Raw genomic sequence first — 13,695 nt, forward strand, 5'->3', positions numbered from 1 at the left:
TTTTTTTTTTACTGGTTGACTTTGCACCTTAACATTCTTTTAATAGTTTGTGTGTACAATTTCCTAGGATTTAAAAAAAGCAAACTGAAAAACAGAAATTCCATCATGTGGGATTATATTGACACTCACTTGGCTCATTGGTAGAGTTGTGATCTTTAGATCCACCACATACACTCCTGTCACTTGAGCTAACAGAGTAATTGATAGCAGTAGTAGGTTGTCATCTTATATGTGGCCCAGCACTAGAAGGGGATGAGACATACACTTTGCCGTTGGTTTCACAGATATTATCTGACCGCAGAGGAATAGTGAGACTCAGGAATCTTGGGTTCCATTCCTGGCTCTGAAGGGGAAAGTTCTCTAGTGGGCACAGACTCTTTTGCTCATTTCTGACAAGCTTGACCTCTTCTGCCCCGTCTCCTCTAATCTGGCCCTCCCCAACGCCTATCTCTCCCCAGCTCAGGCTTCTTATGCTAATCCCATTCTTCCCTACATAGCCTCTGCTTCTCATTCCAGTGTCATTTTCCTTGCCTAATCAGTTCTAGCTTCCCCCCTCTATGTTTGCTGTCCGGTTCCCAGTGCCCCCCTTTCGCATACCGAAGTCCAGTCTTCTAGCTTAAGCAGTCCCACCTCCTAGCTTTTTGTCCAGTCTGTCTCTCCTTGCTCTCTCTCCCCTTCTCCCCCCCTCCCTCCCCCGTTAGCTCTGAGTTCCACTGTCCCTTCCTGGGCTCCTCATCCAATCTCTCTCTCTCTCTCTCTCTCTCTCTCTCTCTCTCTCTCATATATCCCTGGCTTTTTGTCCCAGTATCTTGGTTCAGCAAGCCTCAGCTCTCCCCATGAACCACAGTCCTCATCCCATCTCAGTGTTCCTTTGCCTAGCCAAGTAGTTCCCAGTCTCCGCCTGTCTCCAGTTTCCCTCACCAGCTCCCAGGGTCTCCACCCCATGTTTCCTTTACTGGCTCCTCGTCTCCTTGCCCAGCTAGTCCCAGTTTCCAGCATCCAGTCATAATTCCCCCCCTTCCAAGTCCCACTCTTTCCAGACTCTCTGTGCAAGTCTGCTCCTTTCCCTCCTCTCTGGTCCAGTTTTTGTCCAATCTGCATTCAAATCAGAAGGCTTCCTTTCCTACACTGGTTAGGTGCCAGCAGGATTGAGTCATTGGGACCACGGGAGAGGAGTCCAGTCACATGTAAGAGCTGCAATATGCTCAGTGAGGATAGAATCTTCAGAGATTTTATATTTATTCTATATTTAGGTTGCATAATACTTTCAATTATGAAAGATTCTTGTAACTTTACGAAACTCTCTAGCACCTCCACTGTTTGGAACAGGCCTTTGAAATTCAACACGGACAACACCCTGGGGCTAGAGAGATGACTTTTTCTTGTCCCATGGGATTCCATTCAGGTAGCATTAGAGTGGGCAGTCATGGAAGGAGAGCTAGGTCAGGCTCTCTCTCCTACCCCCCCCCCCCCACCCCAGACACAGCCTATTGCCCCAGTGGTCCATCCCTGCCCTCTGGGGCTATCACGTGGGTCAGGAGTTCCCCCAACTCCATGGTTTGGGGAAGGGAGAGCCAGACTGGGCTCCCCTCAGTCATCCCTGGACCTAGCACACCCTGAGCCCCATGCTCCATCCTAGGATAATAGCCTTCCTCTATTGCTAAGTAATGTAGTTATTTCTGTAGTTCAAGTGATAGAAGTCTGTGATGCAGTGCTGAAGGTTCTGGATTCCAATCGATTTGAAAAACCTAAGAAATTGTAACCTAAATAATTTTTTTTACCTTTACCTTTTTTTTTTTTTTAATACAAAGTCCAGTACTTGAAAGTGAGGAAATACCAGATTTAAGATTGCATTATAAGACTGTTTTTAATTACATGATCACATGGTATTTTTTTCATTGGATGCCTGTCTCTTTCAGTGCAGAGGGTAGACACACAAGGGGGCAGAATTAAGGTTGCATGGGCAACTCTTAAGTTTGGCATTTCCTAACTTGTGAGTGCTTTGTTTTGCAAACTAAATAATCTTTTACTGTGGTTTTATATATCTAACATTGTGCATACACCATAAATTTTTGTTGTTGTTGTTGGGTGCAGTTTTGGTATTTAAAAAAGTAATAATTCTGATTGTACAATCTACATCATCATTGCATTAGCTACTTATTCTAAATGAGAAATGTCAACTTGGTAAACTTTAAAAAAAAAAAATCTAATGTTTCAGTTTGGAAACCACATACTAATTAAACGCTTATATTGTCTGGACAAAAAATACAAATTGATAGTTTTCCAGTAAGGATTGAAATATGCCTCACAGTAATGGCATTGTTTTTTGTGTGCAATTTCTCACCCCTTTTTAAAACACTAAAGCACATTGAAGCTTTCACTGGTTCATCATTTTGTGGGGACAACACAGAATGATGTGAAATGTCAAGTTATTCATGGCTGATGGACCATAAAAGAGAGAACAGGGGGCAGCAGTGATAAGTGGTGGGCACATTTGCTGCACTTGCCAACTCAGAGGTTCATTGCAGATAAAAAGCCACTGGACTGAGTCATTAGATTCCTTACTTTTTAGATCTTTGTTTATATGGTTCCTGGTTAAGAAACTAGACTACAAAGTAATAGTGAGGCTACTAATTGAATAAAAATATGAAAAAGGCAACAATCCAAGACAGAAAGTTGTACCAATAAATCTTATTTTCATCAATCTTTCTCTCTGCCTCTCAGGTTTTCTTTCAAACATTTAAACTAGAATGGAATTACAGTAGAACCTGCCTACAGTGAATCTCCATTTACAGTGAAGTTCTTCTGTTAGTAGGAGCCTTTGCGGGGGGGGGGGGGGGTGGGGGGGGGGGGAAAGGATGGGGGAAGCAGTGAAAGAGACTTCATTATTATAAGAGGTTTCCATCCTTTCGTTTCTCCAGTGACTACACTTTTTCCATGTCCTTGCATTAAAAGCATTTGACGTTCTTTTCTCTGTATTTAGTTCCTTTTTATTCTGTGTTAATATGGAGTTGCTTTGATGTTGTTAGTTCTTCATGCTCCTGACTCTACTGCTACGGCTACACCAGAGAGTTTACAGCAGAGGAGCTGCAGTGATGCCACTGTAAGCTCTCTAAGCCATCGGGAAGAGAGCTCTCCTGTCGGCTTTACTGCTCCAGCCCCGTGAGTGGCGTAGCTATGTCAGCGGGAGAAGCTCACCCACCGACATAGCGCTGTCTACACTGACGCTGCTCAGGGGTGTTTGTTTTTTCACACCCCTGAGCTACATAAGTTACACCGCAGTAAATGCTAGTGTAGACATAGCCTAAAGCACTGAGGCCCGTTTTTTTTTTAAAGTTATTTAGGCATTGCTGTCAGAATGCCTAACTGATTTAGGAGCTTAAATATCATTTTCAGAAGGGATATAGGCACTTAGGAGTCTAAATCTTGTCAACAGCCAGTGGGATTTAGACTCTTGGTGTCTAAATTATTTGTTATTGACAAATCCATGTTTGCTATTACTTATAACCCTAGCTATTTCTCATATCTTTTAGGTGCTTACTAATTGATCTTTTTTTTTTCCAGTATCTATCCGGGTGTCAAAGTTAGGCTGCCTGGTCTATAATTCCCCAGGCCCCCCTTCCCCCCACCCTTTTTAACAATAGGAAATATGTTCGCCCTTCTCAAGTTTTCTTTATCTAAATATTCTTTAACCTGTTTTTTCCACATTTTGACTTGTGTTCCTTCCCCCATTTTGTTAATATTAATTGTGTTGAGTATATGGTCGCTATTAACCTTTTTAGTGAAATAGGCATTAAATACCTCAGCCGCCTTGATGTCCTTATTAGCTCTCCTTCCCTGCTAAGTGGAGAGACCTACGCTTTCCTTCATCTTTCTCTTGCTCCTAATATACTTACAGTACCATTTGTTACTACCTTTTATGTCCCCTGTTAGGTGCAACTAATTTTGTGCCTTAGCCTTTCTGATTTTGTCGCTACATGCTTGTGCTGTTCTTCTGTACTCCTCCTTAGTAATTTGTCCATTTTTCACCTTTTGTGGGATTTCTTTTTTATTTTCAGGTCATTAAAGAGCTCCTGATGGAGTCATGTTGGCCTCTTACCATTCATCCTATATTTCCTTACATCGGGATAATTGGCAGTTGTGCGTTTAATATTGTCTCCTTGAGAAATTGCCAGCTCTCCTGAACTCCTTTATCCCTTAGGTTTTGTTCCCATTGGACCCTATGTACCAGGATTACATGACAGAGATTTTAAAAGTCCTTGTCACAGAGAGCTTGCAATTTTAACTTAAATAAACACAAACATGAAGATGACAGAGGATCAATGCAGGGAAAGAAGGAGAGTTAATTCAAATAGAGTTTTATAGCAACTGAATTGCAGTCACTTCTGTATTTAGAAATGTATTCAATGTTTGAGCTTTCTCTTTAAATTATGCTGTTTACTTTTTGACCTTCTGCTGTTTTCCACTCTTCAGCAGTATAGCTGACTCACGTGAATTCTTGTTAGAATAAGGAATTTTAGCAAATGGTTAGATGAAAATTATTATGCTTTTAATAAACATCTAACTTTGGCAGTGTTTTTTGTGAAGATGTATGGATGGAGGAAAGACACGAACTATGCACTGATGTGCTTGGATATGACATTGAAAAACTAGCTCCTGAAATATTCGTGGCTGTGTTTAGTTTACGACATTTCAAACTAACTGTAAATATAAGTGAAGTACTGTACAATGGATACCATTTACAAATTAATGTTTACTGCACTACAGTATTTTATCTTTACTATTATATTTTCAAAATTACCTGTACTTAGGCTGGGAAATACCATGATAAATTTATAATTGGTGGTAAATAGATAGTCTTTAATGACAGCCACTGTTTCAGGTACATATGAATTGAGCCTTTTTTTTTTTCTTTTCTTTTAAAGGTAATCACTTTATCAAATTCTTTGCCCCTTGGTGTGGCCACTGCAAAGCTTTGGCTCCAACCTGGGAACAGCTGGCCTCAGTTCTTGAGCATTCTGAAACTGTCAAGATTGGCAAGGTAGGTTGAAAGCTCTTATTAAACTTGAAATATACCTCCTTTGGATGAATACATTAGTCAAGTAGCACGCTACTCATCCTATATAGTCTGTAAGCCAAACTTTATTTACTCTGTTTTGTCACTTGATAAATCATTTCACCTTCACAGATCCCATTTTAATTTTGAGCTGGCTATTTCTCTTATATGCTACATGGACCCAGATATTTTATTTATCCTGATGAGATGGCCAACTCTGAATTGACAAGACCTATTCATTTTAAATAAGGGCATGCCAGAAACTTGTCTGTACCCAGATTACTGTGTTTCAGAGGTATGAACCAACAGAAAGGGTGAATACAGTAGATGTTGAGAGGAATATTTTCAGTTTTGATTTTTGTATTGCACTGCCCTTGTCTGTTGTCAGGGCTTCATCAGTTTCAAGATTTATTTTCAGTAGTAAAAATTACTCTTCCTCTTCCAATATGCTGTATCCAACTGGATAGCTTTGTAAATTTTAGACCCAGTAAAGGCATTCATGATGCGTTGTTTCTCATCTATTCATATCCACTCTCCACCCCCCAAAAAAAAAATTAGTATAGACTTTTGGGGGACTTCTGTCTTAAAAACTGATATCTTGTCCTGCTTTACTATTTCCCTTAGGGATGATAACCAGATTCTGTGGTGTATTTACCATGGGAGCTTATTATTTGTTCCTGAAGTGACTTCTATGCAGAGGTATGCAGGTGGTCTGGCAACTGCAGTTACTCACTTTATTTGCTGACCCATGCTGAAGTCATGCTGGTGTCTAACAATCTGAATCCCTCAATGTTATCTGATGGTGCTAAATGTATAGAGACTAACTTTTTTAAACTCTTAAACCTTCAAAGGTATTAACTTGGTATTTAAAGACCGCTGCCATTAACGTCTAAGTAAAACTGTTAATGATGAAGCTGCAGTCTCTCCTTTCTCTCTGTAAGAGTAGACTTTTCTTATGGTGTAGATCAGAGTCTTTTGAGAAATTTAAATATTTTGAAATCTGGCAACACAACTGAGATTGCTCAGAATAAAGTACTAGAGGATTTTGGTCCTTTGATACTATCTGTATGTATTAAAAGCTGCATGTAGTGATTACTTTTTGAGCATCTGGAATGTTTGCGTGAGCTATTTGGTGCAGTTATTGCTTGGTTTAAGTATGTTCTTACTACAGTATTACCCAGTCTCTCTTCACGTAGAGCGTTATAAGTCCATTGTTTTCAAAAGTCCTGTTTTATCCAGTGTTCTATTTTGCATGCTTTAGCATTTTTTATCCTAATAAAGGCAGTCTTGTCTCAATGCCTACCCAGTTTTGTGTAACAGGATGCCATGAAAGTATTAGAAACTTGTTTTGGCTCAGACTCTGATTCTCTAAGTAGGCAGGAAACATGACCTTCATGTAATCCAGGTGAATGTCAGTAGCACCTGTTACTTTTTGCCTGTAGTCTGCTTAGTTGTCCTCACTTCAGTGATCTGTGGCGCAAAGTTCCTAATGTTAACTTTAAAAATCTAAGTGTTATCTCAAGCAGATGCTGAAACCATGCACATGACATGTAGATTATTTATTGGCTTATTAATTGGATTTGTAAATCAGGGTATGTCTACACAGGGATTAAAAAAATTGCTGTCCCAGGTCAGCTGGCTCAGCTTTCTGCTTTGGCTCTGGGCTAAAAAAATTGCTGTGTAGACATTTGGGCTTGGGCTGGACACTGAGCTCTGGGACCCTCCCCCCTCACAAGGTCCCAGAGCTCAGCCTCCAGCCCAAGTCCAAATGTCTACACAGCAATATTTAGCCCCACAAGCCCAAGTCAGTTGACCTGGGCCATCCACAGCTGTACCGCAGGTCTTTTATCCCTGTGTAGATGTACTATCTGTCCTTACAAATTGGCTTGTGGCAAAATTAGAATCTAATTTGAATTCCAGTTGCTCAGCATTTGGAATTTCCCTTGTATTGAAGTCAAGTTACTAGCTGTTTTGCTTTCTGATGTCAGAGTACTCCTGTATGATTTAAAAAAAAACCCGAGCCAGTAAATCCTTGTACTGAAAATTTAGTTTCAAACTCTTAACATATGAGTATTGGGTGCCCTGCTGCCCAGGTTGTAATTTTTTTCACTTTGCAAATACTGAATGCTTGTTCTAACTAGCATATTAAATCATAGTGCCTTTGTTCTTTTCTGCTTCTGCCTCTACCCTCCCTGAGCAGCTTGAGAGAGATTTGAAACACAGACTTAAATGGCTTTCAAGACAAGACTTGTAAATTATTTCAATTAGCTTCTGACAAACCTTGCCTTTCTCTGTAGATACATATTGAGAGATATTAAATATAAAGGGTATGATGCTGTGATTGGAACAGCATGGATTTTATTCCATATGAGTGAATGATTATAACTATTTTAAACTTTAGGTTGACTGTACACAGCATTATGAAGTCTGTTCTGAAAACCAAGTTCGTGGATATCCCACCCTCCTCTGGTTTAGGAATGGTGAAAAGGTGAGGCCGCAAATACAGTATGAGGTCAAACCCTTTCTTCCTCTGTGAAGACAAGCAGGCTTGTAGAACGTTCTTGCATGTTGGGAGAAGTTGGCTTATTTGAATATATTTGAAAGCCTCTTTGTAAGAGATGGAAAGATAGACGATATGAATGGGGCAGTGTTTGGGATGGGGTGATGACTACTTTTGTTTGTGCCATAAATAAAACTTCTAACACAGTTGTGCATTCTGGTCTGCAAATAACCAAAAACAATAGATTGTTCATAAACCAGGGATAGATATCTCAAAACATATTAACTTGTGAGAGAACTCTGGGTATATTTTCATCTTCCAACTTTATCCTTACATGTAAAAGTGTCTGGAAGTACAGATGAAATAGACAAAATACAAAGTTAAAAGAGGGAATCCCCCTTCCCCCCCCCCCCCTTCCCCCCATTTTGCCTCTCCAGATTCACATTCATGGGTATTGCATGGCCCTGGAGTCATCAGCTCAGAGCAGTGCCTGTTGAATTCACAAGTCTGAACATTTGAAGTGAGGTTATAAGAATCCTGTGGCTCCAGTTGCCCAAATTCAAAGAATTGCAAGAAGGACTTTGAAGAGGTTAGGGAAATGAGTGCAGATCTGCAGAGCCAATACATTTGAACAGCACCAAATAAGCTTTACTGTAAGTAATATTTTCCTCCTAGAGAATTGTCTCTGCAGATCTTCACATCTGGGAGATTTACCAGAAGTAACTCTAAAGGAGGACTAATTAAACAAGAATTACAGAACTGCTTTCAAGCATTGGAGTAAGATTCAAATGAGTGAGAATAGTGCTGCATATGAATAGAGCTGAAAGTGTTAGCTTTACAAATTAAGTCATGCTTATGTAGTCTATTAAATTAATCTGCCTTAGAGCTAGTGGAATGAGTTCTAAACTTGTTATTCAGGAAGACATCAACTCGATTGCAACAAGTCTAAACACACAGAATAGCTCATTTCCAAAGTATTTTTAGTAATTCATTTCTAGATTATCAGAAAAGATGTGAACAGCCCTAGGTAACTTTCTAACAGATATCATTGCATCTAAATAGTTATCACTCTGTGTCAAGTTTACGCATCTATTTTCCCCAAGTAACTGGTATTAGGAAGAAAACTGGAAGGTTTGTGTTGCAGTACAAATTAGTCAACTATCACCTTAAGTAAAAAGTTTGGGGTAATGATGTGAATCTTTGTGGAGCATAACCACCAGGGTGGTCATCAAAGCCTGTAACAGAATCTTCACATCTGCTCTGAACTTCTGGAGGGAGAACTACAGCTGGGAATGGTGATTTAAGCTGACTGCTGTCTCCACAGCCCTAACAGCAGAGACCAACACAGCAAAGGCTCTTAAACACAAGGGAACATTCTGACCCTCCAAAACAATTTCCAAGATGCATTATGTTGTTGTTCCAAGAGAGACTATTAGTGTCCTCAAATAATAGTAACAAAGAGTCCTGTGGCACCTGATAGACTAACAGATGTATTGGAGCTTAAGCTTTCGTGGGTGAATACCCACTTCGTCAGACGCAGCTTATGCTCCAATACATCTGTTAGTCTTTAAGGTGCCACAGGACTCTTTGTTGCTTTTTACAGATCCAGACTAACACGGCTACCCCTCTGATACTCAAATAATAGTGTATTTCATCAGCACCACCACACTTTGATAGACATTACAAAGAGCTATGGTCACTTCAGAGTAGGCTTTCCTGACAAGATGGGTCTATTTTTTGAACTACTTATCCATTAGTGAAGATAAAGTTGCTCCTATTCCCTTGGATCTTTCAGCTGCTTCCAAAATCAGAGGCTAAGAAGAAAAAAAATGAAAACTCTGCTGTTATGCTTGGTAAAGATGAGTCTCCTTTTTAGCCACTGCCCTGGTGAATTACAGATCTCTGGCAAGGTCAAGTTGGCCTTTATCAACATCATGCTGTTCCCTCATGCTGAACTCCCCTCAGAATCAGAAAGATGTTTCTTTGGACAAGTATGACAGCCAGAAATAAAACTTCCAACCATTTGACCCAGCAACTCCTGGAAAATTTTATAGTTGTCCAATGGGAAGGTCATAATACTGTTCAATAAGGGGGGGAACTGCTTCAGTCAGTTGAGCATCATTGTCGTCATCTTCCTCCTCATAATAGAAATTTGACATCGTGTCATCAGTACTGGAAAGAGGTAGATAAGGTCTCCAAGGGTGGTGGTGGAGGAAAAAATGGGCAGAGCTCTGCCCTGCTGAAATGGATAAGAATGAGCAGGTACAGACTTCTCATGTGATCTTTGGTGTCCCTGGTTTAGACTGGGGATGTGGGAGGAGGCACAGAAGAGGCCACAGCTATTTGGACATGGACTATATGAATGGCAAAGATAGGTCTGCAGTGTCCACCAAAGGCATAGGAGATGACTAAAGAGGCATGTCTTTTTCATTCTCAGACGGTATAGGAAAGTTTGTAAACAGTACTTTGAAAAGATATTCCAAATCTAAGGTACATCTCATAGCTCACACCTGAGGGGGCTGAAATTGACCCCAAAGACTTCTGGGACTTATTGGAATCTGAGATTCCAAAACTGAAGCCTTGTCAAAGGAAGTATTAGACTTAACCAACAGAACACAGTGACAACAGATCAAACTAAAGCATAGAGACTAAATCCAATAGTTTGCTGTATTTTTTCTTATACGCTGTTTACACACTGAAGATAATCTTTGTAACCCTGAGAGCTAGAAACATGGGCTAACTTCTTTTAGAAATGAGGGGCCAAGATTTTGAGTGCTCCTAATTCCATGTTTTACTCTAGTCAGCTACTTTTTAAAATCTTGAATCTTTCTTTTAAATGAAAGTTTAGGTTCTAAAGTACAAGGGAAGGATTCCATGGCAAATTCTGAATCCTTGGAGTAAACTTAGTGTATATGTTTACAGACCACAGAGCATTTTATTTTGAATATGCATATTACATGCTCTATTACAGATATTTACCATGTTTATCTTTAGATAAAATCTAAAACTTCAGAAAACTCTATTTGCTAAACAAACAATATGTATTTTCACAAATGATTTGATTAATTGTAGGCTGACCAGTATAAAGGAAAGAGGGATTTGGATTCATTAAAGGAATATGTCGATTCTCAGCTACAAAATGCCAAGAAAGCCCCAGATGCTGAGAAGCCATCTGAAGTTCCACAGCAGCCTGCAGAACCCACTCATGATGAGGTAAGTGGTACTGTGCTGTAAAATTGTATCAAAAATCTTTATACCAACAGCTCTACTGCCACTCCGTCATTTACCACAAAGTTTTTGATGGCTAAAATGATAGCTTAGTAACCTGTAAACAATAGCTTTGTAAACCTTGCCAAAAATGTTTGCATGCAAAACTTTTAATAAAGTTAGTATTTAATATTGTAGTTTAGCAGTTGCTGTTGAGAAATGTATAACCTTAAGCCTTTCTGATGCTTTTACTAACCTGATGCATTGGAAAACTCTGAAGAAAAAAATCTGTCCATATGTCATTATAGTCACAGTAAATTGTTTAGCTAGTTGCATGTATATCCATCTATTGATAGATTTTAAAAAATGAACTTCATTTTTTTGTCTACTAAATTGCACCTTGTGTGTCTTTCACATAGTCAGAATCCTTGTGACATCACATTTGGTTGCTGTGGAGATGATTGTCACAAACAGGATTCTGACCTGAAATAGGAAAGAGACAGAAGGAATAGGTGAGCATCTGAAAAACGAAGTTACTGTATTAATAAGGAAAGGAAGGATGGAGGGGAAAAATCCCACAGAAGGTGGGGGAAGAGCAAGAATTGCGGAGGGAAACATGAATGTGATAGTGTGGCAGATTATGGCAGTAAAAGTTTTGAGTTTGGAATGACTGCATTAATTGTGTGTTGGAGCTACAGGGAGTCATGCAGATTGCCAAGCAAATGGTAATAAAAATCCATTACTACTGTATGTGGTCATACTCCATCACTTTAGGTTTTTATCTTTTTTTTTTTAAAAAACAACAACCACACACTTCTGCTTTTCATCTTTGGTTTTTATTGCAACTAATGTGCAAATATCATTGAGAAATTGTAACATCCACAAGTACAGCCTAAGTTGGATTTATATAATATTTGTGGTTTGCGAAATAAGTGTTTGTTATGCCCACAAAATGTGGGATGGTAGTGAACATATAAAATTATAATACATGTGGAGATTATTTGTTCCTCTGGTAATTTATAGGTCAAAGTTTAATATCTAATTTTCAGATAAAATCAAGCTTAATAAAATAATTACATGTAGTTTCATGACCTAACAATATTTTTTGTAAATGTTGTTAACCAACATCTTTAATACTGTAATGTTGAATTTCAATGTTTTATCTAAGATAAGGCTTTAGTGAATTGACTTTTTAGATTTGACTGTTTTAATATAAAAATGAGAAATAGAGAGAGGTTTTTTAATTAAACTTACTGATGTCTTTTCCTCTTTGATTTTTGTTCTCTTAAAGTAAAAGTTCCTTTTTTATTGGGGTAAGAAGTAGTATTGCAAGTTCCCTCTTTCATCTATTCCCAGTTGTAACCTGAGACTTTTATAGAAAGTAGATTTGGTCAGTCATCACAGACTTATCATTTGAAGCTCGCCCTCTCCCGCACACAATTTTTAGAGCAGAGGTTTAATCCTTATTTGGTAGACTGAACTCAGTTTTATGTCAATTCAAACGACTAGACTACACATAAGCAAAATGCTGTCTTTTTTTTTTTTTTTTAACCACTCTCCTCTCACCATTCAGCTACCACTTACTAAAAAGCGTGTATGAAATCCATACTTGGTGAGGGTTTGCATTTTACACTTGACATGCAAATGTTTGTTTCTAGTGACGAGTCTGTTTACATCACATAAAGTAACAACACAGTAGGAGAGCTTTTAAAGATATCAGAATAGCCTAGACAGCTCACTTAATTCACACATTGGTATTTTTTTAACCCTTCAGATTGTTAGCTCAGTGATTCCATAGGAAATTGCATGACAGCATATGAAAATGAAGTTGAAGGTTCATTAGCTGCTAGACACTTAGCCTTTCAGATACTACAACGTTATATATTTGGGTACACTGCATTTTCCAAAAAATGGGTGAAAATGACCTTGAAATATTTTAATTTCTTTGCATATAAGGGAAAGATGTCATTTGGGGGTTAGCAGTGTCCTACACTGCTAATCTTATTGAATAGATATCATGGTAGTGACAGCAACAGGTTTGTGAGTTTCTCTTTAACGTATTTCAGGAATTCAAAGGACTGATTTCTTATACAGTTTTGAATTATGTTTCTCTTAACAGGCTACAGTCCTGTCTCTCTCTGAAAAAGACTTTGACCAAACCATTGCTAAAGGAGTTACCTTTATTAAATTCTATGCTCCATGGTAAGTAGTTTTTGTATAAATTGTCCTGAATTATTGGTATTTAGCTTTTTTTTTCATTATTTGGTGTGGGTTTTGTGCTCCTATATCATTTTTATTTAGATATATAAAATGCATTAAATCTTAACTTGTATACAAAGCTTGAATGATTAAATATTTATAAACAAGCAGAGTGGCAACAAAATTCTTCCATCTATTGTCCCCCGAGAAAGACTGGCAAACCCCACCGTGCTGCATACCCAGAATCAAATCCAGGCTCTGGCAGACATGAGGGGAAAGGAGGGAAGTGACATTTCCTTTGAAGACTCACCACCTAAGAATGCCTTGACTTGGTTTAAACTGGCTGTTGCTTGAGCACCCATGGTGATCTCAGTTTTCTTGGAATCACACCAGGATAGAGGTGCTCTCTGCATCAGAGCAGGGCCCAAACAGTTTAGGACTTCTGAGGTTAGAAACTTCACCTGGAAATCAGTTGGGAGTCAGTGCAGATCATGGAGCACAGGTATAATGTGCTGCTATTGGAGTCCTATTTAATATCTTGTAACCAGAGTGCAGAGCTAGCTGCAATTTCCAGGTGATCTTAAGGTGAAGTTGCATGTAATGCATGTTAGTTACAGTAACTCACCCTTGATGTGACCAGCATGGATGACCGTGGAAAGGCTGCATTAGGGTTGCCAGGTGTCCAGTTTTTGACTGGAATGCCAGGTCGAAAAGGGACCCTGGCGGCTCCAGT

At 39.0% G+C, this 13,695-nt stretch overlaps 1 protein-coding gene across 2 annotated transcripts in view; it reads left to right on the forward strand.

The window, feature by feature from the left end:
- TXNDC5 (thioredoxin domain containing 5) overlaps positions 1-13,695 on the forward strand; it is a 42,139-nt gene that overhangs the window by 22,331 nt on the left and 6,113 nt on the right. For both annotated transcript variants that reach the window (XM_054017037.1, XM_054017038.1), the window contains exons 5-8: positions 4,926-5,041; positions 7,458-7,544; positions 10,629-10,769; positions 12,883-12,965. In XM_054017037.1, the coding sequence (XP_053873012.1) occupies positions 4,926-5,041; positions 7,458-7,544; positions 10,629-10,769; positions 12,883-12,965 (427 nt within the window). The remainder of the gene's footprint in view (positions 1-4,925; positions 5,042-7,457; positions 7,545-10,628; positions 10,770-12,882; positions 12,966-13,695) is intronic.

This window comes from Malaclemys terrapin, chromosome 2 (assembly GCF_027887155.1).
Source record: "Malaclemys terrapin pileata isolate rMalTer1 chromosome 2, rMalTer1.hap1, whole genome shotgun sequence".
Classification (NCBI taxonomy): domain Eukaryota; kingdom Metazoa; phylum Chordata; order Testudines; family Emydidae; genus Malaclemys; species Malaclemys terrapin.